The sequence below is a fragment of the Pristis pectinata genome, chromosome 15, assembly GCF_009764475.1.
Source record: "Pristis pectinata isolate sPriPec2 chromosome 15, sPriPec2.1.pri, whole genome shotgun sequence".
In the NCBI taxonomy this organism is placed as follows: domain Eukaryota; kingdom Metazoa; phylum Chordata; class Chondrichthyes; order Rhinopristiformes; family Pristidae; genus Pristis; species Pristis pectinata.
This window is the reverse complement of record NC_067419.1, coordinates 22320258-22347853: the sequence shown is the minus strand read 5'-3', so window position 1 is coordinate 22347853 and position 27596 is coordinate 22320258. Positions and strand designations below refer to the sequence as shown.

The 27596-nt window shown below is 42.1% G+C and overlaps 1 protein-coding gene across 1 annotated transcript in view; it reads right to left on the bottom strand.

The window, feature by feature from the left end:
- Positions 1 to 7068: 7068 nt before the first annotated feature.
- Positions 7069 to 27596, bottom strand: part of LOC127578457 (protein FAM180A-like) — a 33091-nt gene continuing 12563 nt past the window's right edge. The window contains exons 2-3 of the mRNA XM_052030494.1: positions 18368 to 18471; positions 7069 to 9120 (exon numbers count right to left, since the gene is read on the bottom strand). Coding sequence (XP_051886454.1) covers positions 8800 to 9120; positions 18368 to 18471 — 425 coding nt within the window. The 3' untranslated portion in view covers positions 7069 to 8799. The remainder of the gene's footprint in view (positions 9121 to 18367; positions 18472 to 27596) is intronic.

The window sequence follows — 27596 nt, the reverse complement described above, 5'->3', positions numbered from 1 at the left end:
TGGGAATACAGCTGTGCGGAAATGTACTGCTTTGCTCTACGGCCTTACAGAAGTGACTAATTTTGATAGTATGGGACATAAGGTCATTCCAACTCAATGAACATTCTATATAAGTGCAAGTACTTTCCTGTATCCAAATCACAAAGAAGGCACACCAGTGACTCTACTTTGTTAGGAATTTGAGGAGATATGGTATGTCACCAAAGGCTCTTACAAATTTCTACAGATGTACGGTAGAGAGCATCTGACTGGTTGCACCACTGCCTGGTATGGAGCCTCCAACGCACAGGTTTGCAAGAGGCTGCAGGGGGTTGTAGACTCAGCCAGCTCCATCTTGGACACAACCCTCCCCACCATCGAGGACATCTTCAAGAAGTGGTGCTTCAAGAAGGTGACATCTATCAATAAGGACCCTCACCATCTGGAAAACACTCTCTTCTCATTACTACTAGCAGGGAGGAGGTACGGGAGCCTGAAGACCCAAACTCAACGATTCAGGAACAGCTTATTCCCCTCCGCCATCAGATTTCTGAACGATCCATGAACCCATGAACACTGCCTCATTATTCCATTTTTTGCACTATTTATTTATTTTTGTAATTTATAGATTTTATGATTTTGCACTGTACTGCTGAAGCAAAAAGTGATAATAAATCTGATTCTGATTCTGAAGTCTGAACACAATTTTCCATGAAGAGCAAAACTAGTATTTCAGCAATAATTTTCACTTCTAAAAGGTGTTAAAGCTACAAACTCTGTACAAAGGTTCTTTTAATTGTTCAATAATGTTTTCAACTTACACATCACAAGCTGGCAGATGAAAGAAGGAAATCTAATTAATGATGATAGTGTCCAATTCCTTGTGCATTTTATCAATCAATGTCACACTGCTGTGGCCGTTTTTGGACAGTATTCAATTCTAATTAGTCCACTGGGAAAACTTTGGAGTTGCGTGTGATGTCCTGTTCTTGCTGGCTTAATAAAAAAATGTTTGGTTATTCAAGAATATCCGATCCTTACATTGATTGATTGTTATCCAGTCACGATTTATAGGGAAAATTTCATTTCTTGTTCTGCTTCATGTTTGCCTAACAGCAGTTCCATAGATGCCAAGTTATGTCCAGATGCGGTTCAGGGCAATAGGTCAGGACAATATTTGGATTTATCCTTTATGATTTTAATTATAGGTAGCATAAACTACTTGCTGGTTCTGAGCAAACTGAGTTAATGGAAGCTGTTCTTTTCACTGAGTGCATGCTGAGACTGGAGCCTGTTGAAAAGCATGCTAGAGGACTGTGTTCAGAAGAGTATAGTCTGCAGCATGTAGCGATACCTATGTCATTAGGACAGTGCTCATTAACTTCAAATGTCAACATCTCCCAGTATTGCGTGCTTGACATGAGTTGTCTGACGGGTATCAAGAGGTGAGTCTACTGAAGCAAAAATGCATTCTGTAAGCTTTTTCTATTTCTTCACTTCATCTGTTCTGATCACATTTTCCTTGAAATGATGGTGAAATAGAACCCTGCGTGGGTTAATGCATGCTCCAAATGTAATATCAGATCATTCAGTAGAAGAATGGGAAGATGTGGGGTATATTGCTTTTTTTCTTGCATGCTAGTTTCTGGTGTTTATGGACCTGAACCCTGTTCTTGATCTGTGTGGGAAGAGAGGGGGTGAGATGAGAAGTGAGGGAGTGGAACAGTTACGTGTGAGGGTTGGGGTCGGGGGGGGGGGGGGGTGGGGAACCACAGTTATGGAAGATGTCACAGAAGTGTGTAAAGCATCATCATCAGAACATACACAGTGGAGGCATACACATGCAGGAAGCAGCAGCAATAATGTCATCAATGTACAAGAAAAAGTGATCAGGAAGGATCTTGAGTCGGACTGAAGATCCCACATACTCCACCAAGAGATATGCATAACTTGGGCATAGGTGAGCCCAGGAGAGCCAGGTAAAGGGGTATGGAGTGGAGGTGGACTGGTTGGACTTCTGTTCAAGAAGGAAGCAAAGGTCCCTGAGACCGTCCTGGTGTGAGATAGAGGTACAGAGAGATTGGATGGCTATGTTGAAAATTATCTGGTTAGGAACAAGAAACTGGAAACAGTCAAAATGGAGAAGAGACTGAAGAAGTGGAGAATGAAAAGAGTAAAGGAAAGAAGAAATATATTCTGAAATATTTTGCGGATAAGAACAGGCCTAAACGATAGGTCTACCAAGATGGTGCTGCTGATGGTGGGCATGGGAGTGGGAGGGGTTGTTGCTGGGTTGGGGGACTATAAAGTTGCAGATTGCAGAGGAAAGATTTCCAGAGAAAATGAGGTAAGTGACTGTGACAATAGCCTGAAGAGCTTTGATGGTAACATCACCATTTGTGACACCATTTGTGTCTTTTTTGCTCTCCTTATCAAAGACATTCCCTCTGTTCCACCTAGCCCTCTAAAACATGCTTGATTTCCAACTTTTCCTACTTCTGGTTAAAATCAACAACCTGAATCATTGACTATGTTTCTCTCTCCATAGTTGCTACCTAACCTGCTAAGTATATCTAGAATTTTCTGTTTTTATTTAATAATTATGAAGTTATGTAGGATTCTCACTATATTTTCAGTCTAGATGAGAGTATTACATCATCAATTTGACAGACTAAAACAATTTAAATACATGTTTCCAACATCAAAGAGATGTACAAACTACGGTAACTTAGTCTTTGGGTTTGATAAACTTATTAGTTGGACTGGGTTCCAGAATAAGACTCTGAATTTCTATTGGGATTCCTGTCACACCATGTATCTGCATGTGTTTCTGTGGCATTTCCATTGTTCTTATTATTGAACCTGAACAAATAGTATCAAAGGTACTGAAGACCAGCATCTAATACTCGTTATCCACTCCTGTAACAGATCTGACCTCCAGTCCTATGTGGTTCTGTGGTGGATACAGAGGCCAGTATGGGAACCACAGACTCCCCTACAGCTGAGGCAGGTGGTGGCTGAAAGGACAGGCGAGTGGGTAGCCTGTGAGGTGATCGGCTCCTCTAGATGCTTGCTCAGGACCATGCATGGCCTTCAGGTTCTCACTGCCATCCTGAATGCTCCTCCTCCACTTTAAGCAACCTTGGACCAGAGATTTCCAGAACGCTGTGGAGATGTTGCAGTTCTTCAAGGAGGCTTTGAGCACACCCTTGAATCGTTTCGCCCGTCCAACTAGTAATCCCTTTCTATGACAGAGCTTGGAGTGGATGGTCTGTTTCAGGAATATTTCATAGGGATTATCCACAGGCATCTCCATGCATCCTTTAAGTTCGCTTCAACAATCAACTACAGCAAAACTGTGTTATAGTTACACTATTAACAAGTTCGTACATACACCATTGACTTTAAATTGAACCAGTTTTCAAGTCTATCCCATTAACAATTGAAACACACAATCATTGTTGTTTCTGCTTCTTCCTCGGCAGCTCCTCAGGGTTGAAGATGACTTTCCAGTGCTCTCGGTTCTGAGGTGACTGACAAGGCCAATGTGGGACGTGCGGACTCTGCCACAGGCGAAGCAGGAGATGTTTGAAGGGGCGTGTAGGTGGGTTTTAAGGGAGTTGATGACCTCTTCTGCTGTTTTCTCTGGGCTTCCGCATGCTCTGACAAAGGGACTCGAGACTTTCGGTGCCATCCTGAACACTGCTTCTCCATTTTGTGTGGTCCTGGGCCAGGGAGAACCAATGGGAATGTTTAAGGAGGCTTTGAGGTCATCCTGATGATGTGGCCTGCCCCTTTAAGTTGATTGACAGTGATCAGAGCCTTGATGCTGAGAATGTTGTCATGAGAATCCTGTCTGTACAGCTTGGACTATCTGGCCTTGTTCATTGTACCGTTTTGTCAGCCTGCCCAAGCAGCACAGCTAACTCTGATCTTACTTTACATTGTCTTGCACCTTATGGTCTATTTGCATAACACAGCACGGTGCAGTTAACCAATGACCAAACTGTTGATCCCCTCAGTGTGGTTCTTGGAATAATTTGGGTTATGGGGGGAATTAAAAAGCAAACTCCTGGGGTAGGAGGGAACCATTTATGAGTATTATTAGTTTACAATTTCCTAATGCCCTATTAATGAGTAAAAAATGTTTCTTATAGGCAAACCAGGAGTGATACTGCTCAACTACAGAGCATCCAACTCTCATAAACTAAATACAATAATTTTTTATGACTGTAAACAGGTATCACGTGTCATGAAACCTACAGAAAATTGTCCAGATTTGCCTGTCCTATCACTTGCTCCAGGGAAGAGTGGAAGCCATTTTGTAATATAAAATAACAATGAAAAGGGTGGTATTTCTGGAGAATTTTTAATGTAGTAAAATGTTTAGGTGTTTCACAAAGTAAATTGCACAGAGCCACCTAAGAAGACATCAGGAAGAGCCTCAGTTTTGCGAAGTATGGAATGAGGAAGGCTGGTTAGGGTGCATTGGAAGAGTTAAGTCCAGAATAAATCGGCATGAGTTAGGGTTTCAGCAGTAGATGAGTTGAAGCAGGGCAGATACAGATGATTTTAGGGAGGTTATGTGGTCTTTGATTGGATGGTTCTGTCCTGGGAAATTCATTTCGGGGTCAAACATGACCCTCTGGATAGATGAAAATGGAACCTGCTGGAGGACCATTGGAGGAGGATGAGGTGGCCGACCATGTCAATGGCTGCTGGTAGGCTGAGAAAGAAGGAGAAATTACCTTTCTCATTATCACATCGGCTGCTACTGGAGACCTTGATAAGAGATATATTGGTATTGCAGCAGATGCCAATACTTAGTTGGAAGGTTTAAGGAAGCAGTTCTGGGAAAATCAGGCATGAATTTGGGAAGCAATGATGTATTTAAGGACTTTGGAGAGGGACGGGACTTTGTAGGTAGGTAGTAGTTTATGAGGTTGAGAGGGTTAAAATTGTTTTTGAGGAGAATTGGGATGGCAGCAAATTGAAGAAGGAGCGTACGTATGAGAGAGTCATTAACAATTTCAGGAGCACCAGAAGTGATTTTTGTGGGAATAGGACTGAGGGAACAGGAAGTAGATCCCATAATTGAAGTGAGCTGAGATAGGAGAGGAGCTTAAGAAGATCTGAGATTGGATCAAGGGAGGAGAGAGCCTTAGAAGTTCGGAAGACCTATGGGGAGGTAGAGGGGAGGCAGACGATATTAACCTGATGCTCTCAATCTTAGCAACAAAGTGATCTTCATACATGTAACACCAGCGCTGGAGTCAAGTCTCCATAGACTGGCAATGGAAATTAGAGATCAAAGCACTCAGATTGCTGGAGAGGGAGCATTACCTTGGAATATAAACATGTGGTCGCTGTTGAATGTTTATGGCAAATTCTGATACGTTGTCTCTCCTGGTTCAGAGTTGAGAATATTTCCAATTAAACTAATTGCTATGATTTAGCCATTAATATTTATTAATATAAGGGAGCAGAAAGGATCTGCTTCAATCATATCAACCTCAATTTGACATCTATTGAATAGAACCTTAAAGTAATTTAAGACTTATTAACATTTCATCTCTTAATAAATGGAAGCCATAAATACATAAGCTGTCATTACAAGCCTTTATGTAATTATTTTTATATCATGTTTGCTACTGCTGCCCATTTCCCCTAAGGAGCACTCTCACACCTGTTTGATGGAAAGTACCACACCAAATCCAAGCAAAGTTCGGATCATCGTAGTTCAAATTGTTTGTTAACACTATATTCTGCATTCTGTTATCGTTCTCCTTTTTGTACTACCTCAATGTACTTGTATATGGAATGATCTATCGAGATGATGTGCAAACAAAGCTTTTCACTGAACATGTGACAATAATAAAACAATTACCAATATCTTAGCAAATGTGAAAATCAGCCTCCAAGCAGAAGCAACGTTTGCAAAATGACAAAACTTTGTTGAGAGTGTAAAAGTTAAGTTTCAATGTCTGAAAAATGACTCAAGTCACTAGGTGCAAAAAGTCTGAGCATGGTAATATCCCCAACTTAATCAATGGACCAGGACAGAGATCTGAGAGAGATAACTAGTCTAGAAAATACCAACTTCACTGAAATAGAAGTCTAAAGTATATTAAATGATGTCAAGAAGTCAAATAACTTCCAAAGAAATATAGTTGTCAGAGAGAACATTCTTGAAGCAAATTTGCCAACAGCCTTAAGGGGAGGTTTCTTTGACCTACCAATGTACATTATTCACAAAAATATGAATAGATCACCTGCAGCCAACAACAGATCCTAACACTAGTGAATGGGGAACTTCCCAGATTGAGTATTAGAACTCAGATCTACAGGCTAATAGAAGAGAGGCCTATTTAAATATTGTTGAATAATTCTGTAGTGTAGCGGTTAGCGTGATGCTATTACAGTGCCAGTGACCCGGGTTCAATTCTGGCCACTGTCTGTAAGGAGTTTGTATGTTCTCCCCGTGTCTGCATGGGTTTCCTCCCGGTGCACCGGTTTCCTCCCACATTCCAAAGACGAACTGGTTAGGAAGTTGTGGGCATGCTACGTTGGTGCCAGAAGCGTGGTGGCACTTGCAGGCTGCCCCCAGAACACTCTACACACAAAAAAATGCATTTCACTGTGTGTTTTGATGCACATGTGACTAATAAAGATATCTTATCTCATCCTAATGCAGTTAGATCTGCACTCTGACTATTAAGACATATGGAACAATTATGTTTTGTTAACAGGATTGCCATTAATTTCTACATCCTCTGCAAGGCAAAATTAAGAATTCTCAATGGGATGACAAATTGCTCTCCCAATCCACTATTAACATCTCAATGACAACAGAGCACAGAGGGTGACCTCTGAAGGCTTCTATGGATGAAGAAAGCATACTGGGAACATTTATAGTTTCTTCAACTAAGACAATAAATATAAATTTTAAAACAGCATTTTTATCTTTCTTCGCCTTATGGGATCCCAATTTTTAACCACATTTAGTAAAAAAAAAGTATGTACCATTATACCAAGAGATGTTATGCAAGAACAATGTACTGACAACCTCTCATGTGGCAGATGATTTATTTCACTCTGTATTTACATACACATATTATTAATGCGTTTGTTGTGTATAATACTGTTACGTTGAGTCTGTACGTATGATTCAGTTTTCAGCCATGTTAAGGTAATGACATTTCCCTAACTGTATCTGGAGATCCCTTTAATTGATGCTCCTTAATCTCACGTTTTTCTTGCTCCAGCTCCCAAAAGATTAGACCCATCGTAATTGGAGCAAATTCCATATTATTATCCTTTTCTAGCCTTCCTCAGGTGTGCTGTTTGTGAAATTTTTGATCCATAAGGTATGTTTAGTTGGATTCACCCAACTAATAAAGGTCTTGATAAGTACTTTCATGTTTCCAGCAGAAAATGGTTACTACTGCTTTAAACACACATCAGCAAATAAGAACAACCACCCACATAGCACGATGTTACATTTTCTGCACACTGACTCTAATGCCCAGAAAATTATCCCTCACCCAACAACGTTGAAAAAACAAATTCAAAGTGCTTATCTGAACACAACCACTTCTATCATATTTTCATGTTGCATTTTAATTAGTAAAGCAGTTTATATTTTTAAATCTGGTTAACTACGTGCAAGTAATAGTTAAATGCAGGCAATCTGCGGGAATTAGAATGCCTATATCATTGAAGAAAAGCTGACTAATCTTATTTCATCATCAGCTTGCATTACCAGATTTTTATTTTTGCTAAGGGATGTTAGTGTTAGGTATTGAAATCCTTTCAGGCCTTCTGTATCAGTTCAGATATAGCATAGCCAATTGCAGAATAAAGATCCCACCACACAACTCTACTCTCAGAAGAGTAATCTATCACTAAGAATTGTAATTTGTTGCCAGCTTATTGATTCCCTTATAAAAGGGACTCACACACTCTTGTTTAGAATTCTCATAGCTTGCGGAGAAAGGAACCTTCGTTTCATTAATCTGCCTTGGATTTAAACACAGGGACCAGAGGGGAAAGAATTATCTGGAAATGTATTCAGTTCCCCGTGAATTAGCTTTCAGGGCAAGTTGCAGTAGTTAGAATGAATTATTTAATTGATATGCAAATTAGAATAAAAAAACAATATTGCACTCTACATAAATCCCTATAATATATTAAAATAAAGAATCTTAGCCTCATTTACCTTTAATGGATTTTTTTTTAAGCTCTGAGTTGCTAATTCAATAAAGAGAAAGGGGAACAAGAGAACAGCTTCAACATTGGTATGTCATCTGTTGGGTGTTTTGCCTAGAAATGGTCTTGGCTGGTTTTAATTTAACCTGTAGTCTCTATTATTAGTCTTATTTTAATTTGAATGCATTGCGATTTTTATTATTATTTATTTATTGGACATAGGCATTATTGCTCATCATATTTTGCCCTTGAAAAGATAGTAGCTGCCTTTTTGAACCACTGCAGTCTTTCTAGTGAATCTATTCCCATAATGTTCTTGAATAGGGTGTCCAGGATTTAGATTCAGTGAAGATGAAGGATTCCTAATATTTTCCTAAATCAGGATGGTGGGGAATTTGAAGGGAGCCTGCAGGGAGCAGAAAGTCTACACTATCTTGAGAAATAGGCTGTTTTCCAGTTCAGGTACTGCAAGGATCTATGGAAAGCTTGATGTATATTCAGGAAACCAGAGAAACCATCAAAAATCTTCAGAATTAGAAGAGAATTAAGTATTCAAGAGTTAGAATTTAAATGAGCTTTTTTTCACATCCAGCGCCCTCAAAATCAAAGTTATTAAAGCATTAAATCACGTCTTAAAGCCTGAAAGATGTTCACTAATGCCTCTACCCAGGTATCCTGTTGATGCCCTTGATATCTAGATGCCCGATAAACTGTGAACAACAGGGTCAACAGCATCCTTTCAAAGTCCACAGGCTTGAGCTGCCCACTATACTTGGAGAGTCTGTAAGTAAGTCTTCGGATGTCAGTAATGTTCTTGGGGATGATGTTATTAATAATAACATTGAACTTCTTTCCTGCTCTCATTGACGCGAGTTCTTCATCCTTCAGGGTACACTTAAAGTTGTCATCGATATTCAACCCACCCAGAAGAAACTAGAAATGCAACAGAGATATAAAAATATGATTAAAATTGCAGGGATATAGTACCTTGGAAGGCACAAGCAATCATAAAACAGGATTGTAAATTTATGGGAATCATTTGCTCAGATTTGCTGTTCAAACTCTAAGATGTTAAGAATTCTTGGTCTGTGCCTAGTTGGCTGATATCAGGAAGGATCAATAGATGGCCTGTTTCTGGTTGGTAGATCAATTGGCTCCTATAATTTACCTGTAGTGTAAGAGGGTGGTTGGAGAATCAGGGTGGTAGGAGAGAGAATGAGCTTTATGGTGATGGGATTGCTCTGAGACCTGGCATGGACCCACTGGACAGATCAGCCTCTTTCTATGTCTTAAGAAAATATGGGAAATGTATGAGAATTGATTTTGGGTGCCCTTGGATTAGATTCTGGGATGGCACAAAAACAGTCAGGATTTCTTCCTTATAACCACAGTAAATAAATTATTGAAGTTGTATCAGGGGTAGGATTAAGTTCTGATGTAGCACCCTCCAGCATTTGAATCCTCTGCTTCACTTTTTAGCCAGGCCCACATGTGAAGATTGGCAAAGTGCTGGAGAGCAGCCAGAACATGGGAACTATCATCCCAGCAGGAACAAAGGTGCGGATTAAATTAGATTATAAAAAGGATAAAACCTAGAGATTGATAGTCGTGTTTCAATCTCTATATGTGAAGAGCAAAACATCTTGAAGACAGTGCCTTAGTTTGGAAAAGTGGTGTAGGTGTATAGTTAATTTTATATTTTGGCTTTGGATTTAAATTATCCAGTATTGGGAATCATCCCAAAAACTGGGCTCAGTGCATATTGTACAAGCAGTATTCTCCTGAATTATTCCACTTCGATACATACCACCACTACTGCCACGTATCTCTCCACCTCCCCTTCATCCCCCACTTCACCCCCTCCCAATTTAATACCATTAAAGAATGGCCGGTATAGGACACATGGACGTACACCAACACCAACATCAACCACCTTCTTCTCTTGGCCAAATCATTAATGTGGTCACACCAAAAATAAACAAAACTCTGGATGCATAATGTCTATAAAGTCACGAAGATTAATATGAAATAAAAGACAAGAGAATTGGGCATGATATCAAAGAATTATATTTATTTTAGTAATGTCAGACATAATTCTAAAACATTGAAGCTTAGATTTTGTTATGTATAGGTGGCTAAGGTATACTTGTGATTGCTGTCTTCATATCCTGTGTCCATTTATTTAAATCAGACTTATTACAGTCAGATTGCTAATCAATGAAGAGCAAAGTTGTGTGAAACCCAGTCAATAATGAGAACCACATGACGCATTATTACAGCCAAGCTTTGAGAGGGTTTTAATCATTACCTTCTGTTACCATCAGGTACAGAGGCACAAGATGCAAGAGAGCAAATTATTTGGAATGTTTATTGTGAGTGATCCATGTGCTGGGAATGGTAAATGTGAGGAAAATAATTTAAAAAGGTCAGTGCAAGAACTTTATTTACAGTGCAGCAATAGTTCTTGATCTTGACTGTTGGAGACAGTGACTGTGAGACACTGAATAACACTGTAATGATGGAGTGTGGAATCCAGTCATTGAAGAGTGTTTACTGTGAAAGGTCTGATTATTGGAGAGGATTATTATGGGTTCTGTCATTCATGAGGAGCCAAGCAAGGAAGCTAATTATCAAGCAAATTATTGCATGAGACCAAGTTACTAGGCAACAATGACATGAACGTTTATATCATTGGAATGGGCTACTAAGATGCAGAAGTTACAGAAATAGGGCATTTGGTCTATCCTATCTGTGTTGACAAATAGCTCCTATCACAATTACCCACGTTGGTTCTGCTTCCCCTCAATCACTTTTCCTCCCTTTATTTATCCAATCTAACTTTGGAGGTTCGATGGTTCCCACCTCAACCACTAGTGCTGGAAATAAATTCAAGAGCCTCAAAAATCTCCGTGTGAAATTTCCTACTGTCGTCTGTTCCTAGTCACTTAAATTTAATGGCATCAATCCTCTTTTTTGACACTCAACAACTGAAAACACTCGGAGCTCTCCAGTTATTAGACAATATTACGAACAAATAATGTTAATAGCAACCCATGAAAACTAGAAATCCAAAACAAAAACAGAAAATAATACAAAATGTACAAGATGTCATACAGAATCCATAACGAAGGAAGGGATGTATTTCTTTGTAAGTTGAAAATAGCAGGATAACTAAGTGAATTTTGGTAGGGTTGGGAAAGATACTTCAATCACAGTGGAGAAAGTAATGGGTTGAATTATAGCTGCTGATCAATCTGCTGCACTTAAATTCAGGACAAGGGAAGGTCCCCCAGGTCCCGAGGTGGGACTACGTTGTTAGTAATTTGCCTGAGGTGACAGTGAGTTAGGTGCAAGTGCTGCCCTACTGCTTCACTAGAGGGAGCTGCAAGCTCAATTATTTCTATCAATGCCTCTGACAACTCACTTGGAGTGTCTACTCTCTGTCAGAGAGTCTGTTCAGGTATGCCTAGAAATTGGATCATGTTCCACTACATTTTCTTAGGCACTAAACAGAACCAGATGAAGGGTCTCAACCAGAAACATTGACTGTCCATTTCCCTCCATAGATGCTGTCTGACCCACAGAGTTCCTACAGCTTTTTGTGTTTATTTCTGGATGTGCCCCAGGTTAGCACGTCTGACCTGTTCCCATCACCAGGGTGAGCCTGGTGGTGTCATTGGCTGTGTATTGCCCCCTCCACTTGCACTGACGTAAATTGGAGCCCAAAGTTCCACTGTGTGTTTGCCATGGATCAAGATAGTTCCAGCAAGAAGCACATTGCTGTAGTTTGGCACTTTACTCACTATTTCAAGGGGCACTCTGCTGACGTAAGACCTGACTGCTCAGTTTGAGAACTGACTGCAGGCTGCTCTGACACTTTTCAAGGTCTACAGACTGTGCAAACATTAACAGGGAGCGTTTTTTCCAGCACTGAGCTGCTGGTATCATCATTCCAGGGCTGTCCGCTCAGAAAAGCTTCCAGACCTCAGAGCAAAAGGCAAAGACGTGCACCTCCCAGAAAAAACAAAATCCCACCATCCTGGGAGACACCACATCCTATCTGGGGCTCTCCAAATGAACAATGTGTTCACAAGCTCAGGTTTTCCAAGACTGTGATCTCTGAGATATGTGGCATTCTGCAGGAAGACCTTCACCCACACTCTCACACCTGAACTGCTCTCTCCATGGAGTCAGGGTCACGTTGACCTTCAGTTTCCTTGTCACAAGATTTTCCGATGGCCACAGCAGATTTCTGCCTTTTCTCCCAAGATACTGCTCACCGCTGCATCAGAGAGGTCACATAAAAACTGATTTCATCTACTTGAATTTCAGTGGAGAACAGGTGGCATTTTGGGCACCAGGATTTGCCAACATTGTTAGTTTCCATGAGTGCAGGCAGCCAGTCACTGCACCCATGTGCTCATTAGGGCTTCCATCAATAACACGGGCCTATTTGTGAACAGGAAAGTTTTCCTCTCCTTTATTGTATAGGTCATTGTGTACCGTGCAAAGAGCTTCCTCGTGGTGAATGCAGTGTTTCTGGGAAGAAAACATGACTCCTTCATTCTCAACTGCAGTGCCGGACAGTTTGAGTAGCCAATGGAGAATCCTTGCAGACAACGGCTACCCTACATTCCATGGTTCCTCACTCCAAATCAGGCTCCTACCATAACATCAACGTTCCTCTACAATAAGAGACATGCAGGTAGAAGGATTATTGGTCTTCTAAAAATGAGATACTATTGCCTAAATCACTATGAAGTTGCCCTACCGTATATGCCAACGAGTGCAAAGACTTCATCATTGTGTGCTGCATTTTGAACAACCTGAAGACAGCCTGCAGTGATAGAGGAAGAGCAGCACACACACCTGGAGCTTGAAGGACATGAGGCAGAGCCTGAAGCAGCTGCAGCAGGAAGACCAGGAGAACAAGGAGAGCTACTAGCAAGAAGTCATAGTTATGCATTCACAGTGTCATCTCCCAGAGGATCTGAGGAGGGAGGCATTGTCTGCATGGACCAAAGGGATTTCCATCTGCAGAAACAATTTTCAAAATGAGCCTACCATATCATAGACCCCCCAAAGGAAATGAAGTGTGCCTTTCCACAAGCCAAACTTTGATGCCAACATAATAGCTGAAAGAGCACAGATGATACATAAACTCCCGCCGTGCATGTCCACCTACACTGAATATCACTCCTCAATGAACAAGTCCCTGATCCATCATTGATGGTGGCAGAAACACTGAATCTGACACAACTTGACCATTGTACTGTCCTGCCCTGTTTCACAAGCAATCACTTTTCACTAATGCTCTCTCACCTATCCCTGTCACTTCCAATCCTCTGTCCAAAGAGAAGCACCAAGAGCACAGTGTCATATTTCTTTGTCTCTCATCAGAGTCCCTACCTCAGTGGAGGCCATGATAAATATTGTAAGAGCAGAGCAAGTAGGGATTGGAATCATCAGATAGTACTCGCCCCCACTGGAGGCTGCTCACAGTCAATGCCAAAGAAACATGGCAAATGTGGCATGAGTCTAATTATATCATTACCAAGTGATGGGCCACAATGAGGCTGTAATTTTTGAGGAGAAAGCATCACTCAACACGCCATTACCAAGGTTATGTTTGAGCATGTTCACATGACACACATGACATTAGTAACCCATGTGGTTGAGGGGATGCAACAGTACCAGCAGCTGCCTCATAACTCTGGTCCATCCCTGCAGATTGAAGGATGCTACTTGTCCAAAATGAGGCTGCATTTGAACAGGACTAATATCTTTTTATAGCAAGGAGATATCAACTGATACATATAAAATCTGATATTTGTCCTGAGAAGTCACACACTTTAATGACTTTCCCAGCTGACAACCTTGGGTCTCAACATTCTATGTTGCCCCCTGGCTGCTGGGAGCCTGCTCCTTTCACTCTGAGTCTGCACATTTGTTCCAGATGGCTCAGAGGTTCTTGACTTAGATCGACTGGCTTCAAGATCGCAGCCAAAGTCCAAGTGAAGTCTGACTGTGCGCATGGGTGAGCGTGCTGCCTGGAAGGCCCAGGTGGGAGGTGAACTTGCGGGGGGGGGGTGCGGGGGTCATCTTTGTCCTGAGCCAGCACACCAGGCAGCCTCTCAGGGGACTGGGTGGACTTTGATCCCCATGGACTGTTCCACCATTGTTCCAACTTCCAGACCCGGAGCCGAGGCAGTCGACAGGCACCAGTCACAGGTGTCTAATCCCTGCTGTCCCTCTCCTCAGGGTCAGCCCTTTGCAGGAGTCTGCTTGCAGTGAAGAGAGGTGGGATTTGGTGGTGTGGTGGGGGTGGGGGTCTCTGCTCCAGCAGAAGAAAGACAAGATCTCTCTTGCCATATTTCTGCTGCTACGGATGGCATCCAGGAGAGCAGTCTGCTGACACTCAGCATCTCGCCTTCTTGAAGAACAGCTAGCTGCGCATTATAGCGCCCCTTTGCTCCTCAGGAACCACGAGCCGCTCCTGAGTAACATCCATTGGGAACTGCAATCGGCTCACAGGTGACCCCTGGCTTCTCAGTGAGGTGACCAAGCTGCTCCCTGTTGGCACGTTGTGGTTCTTTCACACCTTCAAGCGGTGTCCATGTGGCAAAGACCAGGCCTCGAGCAGAATCGGGGTGAAACTGTCGCGAAGCAGATAGCCTTGCAGCGGCCTCGTCCGTAGCTCGACAGTCACTCTATGTCAATCTGCTCATCCTTTGTGGCGCCAGGTTCTGAGCCTGGGGTGTAGAGTGCAGTGATGCATTGTGGTCATACCACCATCATCCCTCTCTTGCTCCTCTCCCCCCAGTGTTTCCTCCTGCTACCCCTCTTTTGTTTCCTGCTGAAGGAGGGACAGGTGACCTATCTCAAGAGCCTGAAAAGACAAAACACAACATAGTTGCACTTGTAACCCAGCTGCCAAAACACCTGACGCATCAGTAAAAACGGGAATGAGATATATTGTTGTTTAAATGAAAGGGGATGAAGTGAGCACAATGAAACATTGTCAGTGGGTTTGTCTGGCATATTGTTCATAGCCCTTCCTCATGAGGTGGTGTGGCCCTCGTCTCCTCTGCCTATGAGGAGGAGGAGGAGGATATCTCCTCCAGCCTGGTGAGCTGCTGTACTTGCCAGCGCCTCCCCACCCCCTTCCCCCACTTATCTTGTCCTCACTGTCTTGGCCCAAATAGAGGAGATCAAAGACCACGAGTAACTCTACCTTTGGAGGCTTGATCTCTGTGTGAAGGGGGGGAGAGTATTAGTGGAAGAATAAGGGTGGAGGATGGTGTAAGAGAGGGTGGGCTGGAGTGTGCAGATGGATAGTTGTTTACAGATTGAATCCATTTGCTCCTGTTTTTCTTTATCCACAAAGATGCATTTTATACATAGACTTCATACGTCTGTGCCCACTTCCTGTTGAAGTACTGTCTATCAGGAAAATGACTTGGCAACATTCCCGAACACTGCTGTCATTTCCCAGTTTTATTTCAATGCACATGATGATGTCATCAATGTGCACAGTCTGCATTAATTACTTATTGAGAGAAATTAAATCAGAAGATTAATACCTACAACTTTGTACTTAACTCTGAATAATTCAAGGAATACAGCACACTGATGGTAGTGAAGCATGCCTGGTGAAGTCTTTCTGCTCTGGCACTGGTTTTATGTTTTATAAACCTCCCCAACCCCTCCTCCCCCATCATTATAATGTACATTAAATCTCTTCTCTGCAACATCGAGCATGGAATCCATGCACTGATGTCCTCAGTTCACTGAAGCCTCAGCTGGTGGCTAGCCAAGGTGCAAACAAACCTGTGAAAAGGAGGTGAGAACAACCTGCTCCATGTAAACCAGGCCACTGTTACACACTCCCCCTTACCCGTCCCCCCCTGTTTTACATGATCCCCATCTTTTGTCACAATTCCCCCACAATTCTGTTTCTCTCATCTCCATGGCACCCTGACGGAGAGAGCTCTTTAATACCATGGACCTAATTCCTGTAATAAGTTGGCAGCTGTTAGCCCAGTTGCGCAGGTCAACTGTTAACATTCCTTAAAGGGAGAAAACACAATAATAAATTTTTAAAGGACAGATGTCTCAATCTTGTGATTTTTTTTTGGGGGGGCGGTGACATCAGATTTGAGGATCGGGCAAAAAGTAGCAACTATTTAGTACGCCAAATCTGTGTGAAATGCTATTTCCAGGCAAGTACTTTTAGTGAGGTTCAGCTCACTTTACATATCTTGAGAGATCGTGAAAGTTCTTTTGGTATTTCCCCATGGTGTGCGGCTTCTCATCCCTGGAGGACTGATAACACTAGCCATCTCCTACGGGGGTCTTCTAATGGTGAGTGAGGAAGAGGTAACTATATCCCACCCTCCAGTTCGCATGAGCCTCCTCCTGGTGTCTGGCTGACCAAGACTCTTTCTGTAACTCTGTATGCCACTGCCCTCACCACTGTGGCCACTTTCTCCTCCGTGGCAGTGTGTCTGGCTGTCACGAGGAGTGTGCCGTCTGATGCCCATCTCTGAATGCTGCACTGGATCTGACCTGGGCCCCCAGGAACAGAGCAGGTCCTCTTTTAGCTCCTCCTGTGTGTAAACCACCCTAAGGCGTTGCCAAACATCTCTTTGACCAAATTGGTGATCATTTATTCAGGGGGCCCTGATCTGGTTCGAGCAGAACAGGACCCAACACCACATGTTTAGCTTCATTAGGAGTTTGCGGAAATTTGGTACATCACCAAAGACTCTTGCAAATTTCTACAGCTGTATGGTGGAGAGCATTCTGACTGGTTGCATCACTGCCTGGTATGGAGGCTCCAATGCACAGGATCGCAAGAGGCTGCAGAGGCTCCATCACGGGCACACTCCTCCCCACCATCGAGGACATCTTCAAGGGGCAGTGCCTCAAGAAGGCGGCATCCATCATTAAGGACCCTCAGCACCCAGGACATGCCCCCTTCTCGCTACTACCATCAGGGAGGAGGTACAGGAGTCTGAAGACCCACACTCAACGTTTCAGGGTTAGCTTCTTCCCTTCCGCCATCAGATTTCTGAATGGTCCATGAACCCCTGAACACTACCTCATTATTCCTCTTTTGCACGATTTATTTATTTTTGTAACTTATAGTGATTTTTATGTCTTTATGTCTTGTACTGTACTGTTGCCGCAAAACAACAAATTTCCATAAGTCAGTGATAACAAACTGGATTCTGATTCTGATTCCCTTTACAAATCACTGCCCAGTGTTGGATGATCCATTTGCTTCTGCATAGTTTTTGAGGGCTTACAATGATTCTATATATTCTGCCTTTTTATATGCATCTTTGGTGTGCCCTGGGAGTCCGTGTTGAAGACTGAGATATGTCTGGATATTTTTCTGGCATTGGGGTATTTACACCTAACAGAATAAGGCAGTTTTGCTTCTTATTCTGGTTTATTCGATCATCAACTGATTCACCTCGAGCTTTTATTTTCTGATTACTCTCTTGGAAACTTGTTCTATGTTAAAGGCACTAGTTGTTATTCTGTAGTTATACTCATCACTGAAGCTAATGAGGATTTTATTTTGTTTTAAACGCTCTTTGATGAATACAAATAACCCCCTTTGGGTTTGTTTCATCCACGCAGAGGCATCTGGCTACGTGGTTTCCTTTTGTATATAATTTTTTTTTACTTTGAATTGTTATTCTTATACTGCAAAACATCATACTGGTCCAAAATTATTTGGCACACTGTGCAGTACAACACAGCAGCGATCTAGTGGAGAATGTACAGCACCTTGTTGATTTGGAACAGTCTATTCATGATATGGCAGGGCATTGTGTTAATCCAGAACATTGCAAATGTTACAGCTGTCCAAAGGTTTTTGCACAATATTGTACTTCAGTCCCCATGGCAGTTATTATTGTCAAGTTGCAAATCAAAAAAAAATTACACAGAATTACCATTAAAAACTTATAAAAGTGATACAGTTTGTCTTCAGCCAGAAAGTCAAAAAAGTACACTGTTCTGAAGTGATACGTGACTGTTTGTATTGGGGAGCTTTGACTGCCAAGCACTTTAATTTGGTTTCTTCCTAATCAAATTAAGTAAGCATTCAACAACATCATAAAAACAAGTGAAGGAGCATGGGAGAAAGACAGAGAGAGAGAGAAACCTCATACAGCAGCTCCACGTCCTTCTGTGACCTCTGGAACACAGGATTAATTGGAATGTCGCAATCTAGATTTCTTTTTAACCTCTGTGCAGATGGGAAGAGAACTAGAAGGAGGAAAGGAAAAGGAAATGTTGTCAATGAGAATAAAATAATTACAAATTCACACACATTGATAAGCTATCAACTGCACATTAACATTGAGAATAAAAATTTTTAATAAGTGGAAGGGGGTGCAGAATGAGATTTATGAAAGAGACTAAGCCGACACGTGAATAAACCATTGTATCCTGCCCGTAAGCATCACACTCTATGAGTTACTCATCTTGCCCTGTCAGATAATGTGCATCATGTCAAAGATTTCCCCTACATGAACATTTTTGTATCAGTGTTTATCTCATAGCCAACTTCTAAAGCGTACCATCGTTGCTCACTGTTTTAGTTTATAGTGGCTTCTCTTATGTGTGTACAGAGCCATTGTGGGTGATAAGTTTAATGGTTTTGCCTCAGGATAAAGCTCCATTTTAAAATGCAGAAATAGGTCCAAGATGAGCTGATTTTGCCAGCATTTGAGAGTGAAAAGAACAGCCAGAACTGTCACAGTGGGATGCAGGATTTACATAAAACTTCTAAATTGAAGTAATGCCAATTGTATCAGGCTGTGGTATAATTCAGTAAAAGTGAACTACAATGAACTGTTTAAACATAAACTAGTGCAGGAGCAGTGGAAGCATTCAAAGAAATCCAGAACAAATATATTCCCATTTAAGGAAAGGGACAGGTTCCAATTCTGAACCTCATCGATACTGAGGAACATTTACAGCCAGACAAAGCAAAAAAAATAAAAGATGTCGAGAGCTCAACACCACAGAAAGTCTACAGAAATGTAAAAGGTGTCGGGTTGAAATTAAAAATGAAACTAGGAATACAAGGAGGATGCATGAAAAAAGTATTGACAGGCAAGTCATAGCTGAGGTGTTCTATAAATATATGAAGTAAAGAGGATCAGAAAGGAAAGAGTGGGTCCTTTTAAAAACAAAAATAGTAACATGAGCATGGAGTGGAAGATATGTGGAAAGTTCTGAGTGAATTCTTTGTATCTTTTCATGATAGAAGGGGATGATATAGGAATGTTAAGTCTTGCAAATGAAAAAGACCGAGAGACAGGTGACAAAGACAGAGAGACATATTAAGGGCCAAGCGTCTTTTAAAGTGGATAAGAGAGAAAATGCTGGAAACATTCAGCAGGTCAGACAGTATCTATAGAAAGAGAAACAGAGTTAATATTTCAGGTTGATGAGTCTACGTTGGAACTGGGAGAGAGAGAAAGTAAGTTGGTTTTAAGTTGCAGAGATGATATAGGAGGGATGGGTAGGATGAAGAAAATATCTCTGATAGGATGAGGTCAATGTTACTATCGTGATAAGCTGTTGATGAAGCCATCCGGTTGATAGCTTAATGAGAGAAGTTAGAGAGAAAGAAAGCAAACAAAGGGTCTTAAAACCAGCTTGTTTTTCTCTCTTTTCTAGTTCTGATGTAAGGTCATTGACCTTAAACGTTAACCCTGTTTCTCTGTTTGCAGACCTTGTCTGACCTCAGTGTTTCCAACCTTTGAAGCAGAAACAGAAAGAACTCAGTGAATCAGGCAGCATCTGTGGAAAGAGAAACCAGTCAATGTTTTGGGTCAGCAACCCTTCCTCAGAACTGGGGAAGTTATCAGGAAGAATCACTGGCCTGAAATATTGAAACTTCTCTTTCCACAGATGCTGCCTGATTGGCTGAGTTCTTCCAGCATTTCTGTTCTTGTTACAGATTTCCTACATCTGCAATTTTTTTTGATTTTCATTTAAAGGTGGTTCTCCCTGTAGCATGGGTTTCCTCCGGGTGCTCTGGTTTCTTCCCACATTCCAAAGATGTACAGGTTAGGAAGTTGTGGGTATGCTATGTTGGCGCTGGAAGCGTGGCGACACTTGCGGGCTGCCCCCCAGAACACTCTTCGCAAAAAAAATGCATTTCACTGTGCGTTTCGATGTACATGTGACTAATAAAGATATCTTAATATATCTTTGGGCCTGGATAGATGTATCTAAGACTCTGATGATCATTTTCCATTGCTCTTTGGCTACAGCCATGTGCTCGGGGACTTGATAGTTCCTTAAGTGGTATCATTGTTTAATGGGGAAAAAATGATAGATGGAATAAATACAGGCCAGTAAGTTCAATATCAGTTGTGGGAAACTTGCTGGAAGAAAAAACTGGAAAAAGTTCTAAGGAATTGCATAAATCAGTGTTTAGAATGGTACAGATTAATCAAGGACAGTCAGCATGGATTTGTTAAGAGAAGATTCAGACTAACTAGCATAACCCAGTTTCTGAGAGAATAACAAGGTTTATTGATGTAATATATACATGGATTATAGTAGTGTGTTTGACCAAGTTGCACATGACAGATTGATCAAGAGAGTAAAATCCTAGTGAAATTGACAAATTAGATTAAAAATCAGCACAGGTGGAAAAAAATCAAATGATAATTGTTGTTGGGAGTTGTAGTCACTGGAGAACTGTATGCGCTAAGGTTCCATAAGACTCAGAGCTAGGTTTTTTTGCTTTTCATGCCATATATAAATGATTTTAACTTGGGGGCCACAATTAGGAAGTTAACCAATGATATCAAAATTGGTTTTGTGGTTGATGGTGAGGAAGAAAGTTTGAAGCTGCAAAAATAAATCAGTGTTTAGAGAGCACAAGCATGGAAAATGGAATTCTGTCCAGGGACATTTGCTTTATCCTGATGTATATGTTCCTTTTTTCCATGATATGGATATTGAGGAACATACAAGGAAGGATAAAGCAAAAATTGGAAGATAGCAAACAATAATACGCCTGGGAACAGCAAACAATCAAGGGAACAAATGATAAATAATAGAAAACTAAGGGAACAGAGGGATCCTGGGGGGGGGGGGGGGGTGGGGGTAATAGCACACTGAAGGTAACAGGACAGCTAGGTCAGGTGGTTACCACTATTGGCCCAAAGCATAAAATATCAGAGGAAGAAAGTCATACCTGAGCTGTATAAAACACTGATTATCCCACAGCTAAAGGACTGAGTACAGTTCTGAACACCACTCTATAGCAGAGCACTGGAGAGGATGCAGAGTTGCCAGGGCTGGAAAATTATCGTTATGAGGAGATACAGGCTAGGCTAGGGTTGTTTGCTTTGGAACAAAGGTCACTGAAGGAAAATTGATTGAGGTATTTAACATTGTGAGGGCCCTAGACAAGATGAACAGGAATGATCTATTTTCCTTAACAGAGATTATATTAAAGTGAGGCAGATGTGTGTAGATGTGTCTTCTCACAGAGGGTAGTGAATGTCTTTAATTCTCTACCCAGAGGTTTGTGGAGGCAAGGTCACTGGAGGTATTCAAAGAATAGGTAGATCACTTCTTGAAATATTGGGGAATTGAAGGCTATGGATAACTGGCCTTATTCTCAACTGAGGAGTTGAGGCTGAGGGCAGATCAACCATGATCATATCAAATGGCAGGATAGACTTGAGAGGCTGAGTGGCCTACTCCTGCCCCTATTTTCTTGTGTTCTTGTAACTAGAGAGCATAAATATAAGTGCAGAATAATTAGAGGGGAGTTGATGATATATTTTTGCTCAGGAACTGACAAGTGGGATTCTGGAGCTAACTCTACGAAAGGGTGGAGGAGACAGAAATTCTCACCACATTAGTAACTGGATGAACACTTGAAGGCCATAACTTAGAAGCCTCCAGACCAAAGACTGGCAAACGGGGATAAACTTAGTTCAGCATGGATACATTAGGCTGAAATACCTACAACTGTGCCTTAAATGTATATAATTTGCAACATTTTAGTGTTAAATATATTCTATAAGTTGTCTGTGTTTTACTTTGAAGGTTGAAGCTGTGTTTACGCAGGTCTATCTTGGCATCTGTCTGCAGTTAACACGAGAAGTGATATCTGAAGGAAATCATCTCGTGCCTTACATACCAACATCTGCTTTCACTCATTAAAATTCCAGAAAAGTAATCTAGAAGTATTTAAGATCTGACCAAAGGTGTGCTTATTCTATATATTTTCCATATTTGTGGTATCTTCTGTTATTTATCAGCATGTATATGTGCACAGACTAAATACATTCATGCACTCTCTTAACTACCCAGCTGGTTATATGGATCAGGCCAAGAAGTCTGTGTAGACAAGCTGTTCCTGGTATTTGAAATATTACGGTTAGCCTCAGCATCTTAGATCAGTGTGGTGAGCATTTTTTCTCTTGATTGGAACCTATTGGCCCTGTGGGGAGTGTCAGATGAGGTCTCATCAGCATTTGGCAAATAAACTGATGATACACACCATCCTATTTTCATGCATAGCAAGCAGCCATTTGAGTGAGGCAGATGAGGAAAGTTGGCACATGTGAAGCCAATCTGCAGCAAGAAATTGATGACTTCAGGAAAGGGGGGAAATTGGAGAAAAAGGAAAGACTACAATATACACATTGTTTCATTTCCATCCAACCTTCAACAACCTCTGTCACACATATCATAACTTGGCAAAGCAGCAACTAAACAGAGACTGGTATTTCCTAACTGGTGCTTTGGACAGTGTTGATCTGAAGAATGTTAGGGGTGAAAATTAGACTGAGCTTCTTTGTGGATCCAGAGGCAACTGCGCAGAAAGGTCCAAAGCCATTCTGAAACTGAACTTCAGGTCTCACCTACATACTGGGGCAGCCTCACCAGTAAGAAAAGCAGAACCTGGCAGCGATTAATCAGTGTGATCCTTGCCCTCAGTGTGATCAGGGATTAGGGAGGGGGATTAGGTCAGGCATCTGCAGGTGAGGATACCCTGGGCCCATGCTCATTATTGGAAAGTTCTGGCAAGTGCCACAAGTCTCATCAGCAAGTTCAAGCCTCCATTCTCCTATGGGAAGGTGAATCATTCCAGTGGTTTCCTGGCTGCGTTGCGTGGTTATCTCCACATGAACTTGCCTGGTACTTGTGCTGCAGAATCTGCCCACAGAAACAGTACCAGGTTAGAACAGCCACATGGAGACACAAGAGAATGCATATGCCTGGAATCTGGAGCAACAAACAAGATGCTGGAGGAACACATTGGGTCAGGCAGCATCTGTGGAGGGAAGTGTAGTGGTTAGCATAACGCTATTACAGCACCAGCGACCCGGGTTCAATTCCGGCCACTGCCTGTAAGGAGTTTGTACATTCTCTCTGTGTCTGTGTGGGTTTCCTCCGGGTGCTCCGGTTTCCTCCCACATTCCAAAAGGCGTACAGGTTAGGAAGTTGTGGGCATGCTACGTTGGTGCCGGAAGCGTGGTGACACTTGTGGGCTGCCCCCAGAACACTCTACGCAAAAGATGCATTTCACGGTGTGTTTCGATGTACATGTGACTAATAAAGATATCTTATCTTAACATTTCGGGTCGAGACCCTTCCCCGGCTTGAAATCTGGTCCAGATGAAGGGTCTCGACCCAAAACGTCAGCCATATATTTCCCTCCACAGATGCTGTCTGACCCTGCAGCATCGTGTTTGTTCGAACAGTCACATGATTTGCAAGCCCATTCAATGGAATGGAAAAGTTATGGCTGTAAGGAAGCAGGGTAAAAATAAATAAGTTACAACTTTTAAAAAATTATTTGTGTTTGTTTTATGTATTTAAGTGTCTAAAAGCCTTACTGAACAGGCACTAGATGCGTTTAGCCTGCAAAATCAGCCATTTGTTTCTGAACCTGACAAGAGCACAACCTCAGCACCAAGCAATGGCAGCAAAGCACTATCAGCAAGTTCAGGGCCAGCGTTTCAAGCACCTATCCATCATCCCTGGATGACAGCTTCAGGGGCCTGAATGCAGCAGGCTCTGTCCCTGACTCAATCAGTTCTCATTCTCATGAATGTTCTTTGCCCGGGATTAGCTCTAATTGATGAGTTGAGTGGAAGTGAAGGGAAGAGAAATCTTGTCCTCATCTCATGCACCAGCTGATACGGGGCTCATTGATGAAGTACAGATTCAAGTAATTATTTCATTCCTGAATGAATTGTACCACTTCCAGCAGATATAACCAAATCGTGCATTAGCCAGGTGTGATAGTCTGGCATATTCCTAAACCCAGTGTTTATTTTTTGTTCACTTACAGTATGAGAGCATTGCTGGAAGGTCTGCATTTGTTGAGCACCCCTTAACGCCCTTGGGAAGGTGATGGTCGCTTCTTGAATTGCTTCCGTCCTTAAAGTGAAGATAGTAGAGCAGGGAGTTCCGAAGTTTACACCCAGCAACAATGGAGGAAGGGTCAAATATTCCCATTGATGTCAAGGGCAGGCACTCTCTCCTCACCTCTAGAAATCAGCTCTTATGTCCATGTTTAGACTTAAGCTCTAGTGAGGTCTGGAACCAAGTGACTGTGCCCTTAATGAGCAGGTAATGACTGTTCTGATAGCACTGCTGAAGACACCTTACATTGAGCTGTTGATGACTGAGACTGGACAGATAGGACTGTAGCTGGATTAGATTTACCCCTGACTTGAAAGAATTCAATTGAATAAAAGGACTGCAGGGACCTCGGTGGTTTGAAGGGTTGAAGACAGTCAGAGAGAGAGAGGAAAATCTGTGGAGAGACTAGGTTCAGATGAAAACAAGGTTGAGCATTTTAAAATTAACTTTTTGCTGGAATGGAAGCCAACATACATTATGCAGGAGACACAAGAGACTGCAGATGCTGGAATCTGGAGCACTAAACAAACTGCTGGAGGAACTCAATGGATCAAGCAGCATTTGTGGAGGTGAAGGGATGACTGATGTTTCAGGTCATGACCCTGCACCAGGACTGAGAGTGTAGAGCAAATATATCCAGTACAGAGGCTGGTAGGTGATAGGTGGAAACATAAGAAGAAACAATAAGCAGGTGGAGCCAGGTGGAGAGGGGAGGGAGAAGGGTAGAGGCAGGGGCTGGTAGGTGATAGGTGGAGCTAGATACGGAAGGGATGATGGACAGATGGAACCAGATGTGAGAGGGGATAGGAAAGGTTAACCTCGGGGGGAGAAACCCAGCAGGATAAACATGTGGGTGAGGGGCAGATGGAACCAGGTAGGGGCAGGTAATGAGTCGAGGTAGCGAGGAGGGGTGGGGGGGGGGGGCGGAATGGAAAAGGTGATCAAAGGGAGATCCTGGGTGGACTGGTGGGAGAGGGCAAGGAACACTGGCGAAGCGTGTTATTAACTAGCAGAAGGCTGATGGGTTAACAGGACCACTGAAATTTCACAGGTATTGCCATCTATACATGGAAGCAATAATCCTATTTCCCAACTGATTTCAGATTTCCAGCATCCACAATGTCAGTGTCCGTTCCTTTTCAACCACCCTGACACATACCTCTGGGATTGGAACAGGCAGACTGTCACATGTTTAAAGAGTCGCATTGGCTCCCATGGTATCTGGAGCAGATATAATGGGTCAGGTAATTAGAAACACATACTTAAAGCATAATGGAATAAAAGCTCTGTCTGCTCATGAGATGCAGATGGATTTGAATGAGGCTTTGGGCATCCCATGAGCGCTCACAGTTACATTTTTGGGAAGATAATGCAGAATAAATCTACAGCATTATGTTTGGCCAGAAGTGACTGGATTGTGGTGGTAATGGGGTAGTGAAATCAGTTTCATGCCCCATACTGTGCTTTTCAAGGTCTGGTATTAGGTACCAGGCTGAAAAAAAAAGAATAGAGTGCCTGCAGGAGTTCTCTGTCTCATTCACTAATGCCCTTCAGAGAAGGAAATGTTACTCTTCCCTGCTCTGGCCTCTACGTGACTCCAGACCCACCAACATTGTTGGCTCTTAACTGCCCTCTAAGTTATTGAATTCAGGGGGCAATTAGGATGGCCATTAAATGTCAATCTTGCCATGACATCTACAAATCCTGAATGTGTAAGTAAAAAGTAGTGTGTGTGGGAGTGGCCCTGACAGAGATTTGCAACCAGGGTCTTTTCTAGTCTTGCTCTTTTTCATAATCCTGCTTCATTAAAGCCATGGAGTTGGGAACATCAGGGATGAAAACAGTTACTGAATGCATTATCCTGCAGCCAACAAAACCAGTTCATTAAATAGAAAGAATTTCCTTTCACCAGAAGCCAGAAACTGGAACAGCATTTGTTTGCCAGAAGCACCACTAAGTGAAGCTGCTGTTTTTCACTATTTAGTCACCTATCAGACCATATCCATGGGTGTGTCTTGTTTGAATGACATTTTGTTGGATAATGTTAAATGACACTAAATATAATCCATGTATTCATCGTCAGGAAAAAATGCATTATGAACCCATTGGCATTTACTTAGAAATGGAAATAGCAGCCTTTAAAAATGAATATAGACTTCAAGTACACTGGAGAACGATGCATTGAAAATTATTTTATTACTGATGAATAGATGGCACTGCAGGTTTGATTCCATTAATTTCAATGGAAATGCTGTTGTAAAGTTGAAAAGAATAAATCTCCTGTGGAATTTAACACAGGCCTCATTTAAATGGGTTCCTACCAAGTAAGGACTGATTAACAAGATGGAGTCCCTAGGTAGAAAGCCTGCTTTTTAATAGGCCAAAATTCATGTGAGTTAGAAGATACATTTAGAGCAAGAAAGAGATCAATTAGGGATGGTGGTGGGGGCACTCCTGATCCTGGGGATGGTGGTCAGGGAGCAAGGTCGGAGGTTAAGCAATTGGAGGTCAGGGAATCCTAGTTACCGATAAGTGCTATCTTATGGTGATTGGGTGGTGAAGGAGGGTGATGGGGTTCCTTATTGTAGACATTCTGGTTCTCTGACAATGGTCAAGATGTCTGCTGGTATTCCAATGGTGCCCGAGGACGAGGGTCAGGGTTAAAAGCAAACAGAAGGCCAGGAGCAGGGTGATTACTGCGTAGATTGTTGGCTTGAACAAAATGCATTTGATCCTTAAGCTATACTAGCCCAGCAAATTCACCCTTTCTTACCTGCTTGCACCTGTTGGGTTTCTCAAGGCCTGCAAAACCCGGCCACCTGTAGTTACACATCTAACGATCATTAACATGGAGGTAGGTGGTGTAATATATTAAAAATCCACTTTATAGACTGAATTGACTTCCACACATCATTTTGTTTCCAATCTATAGCAATGGCAGATTTGTTCAAGTTCAGATTGCAGATTAACTTCTG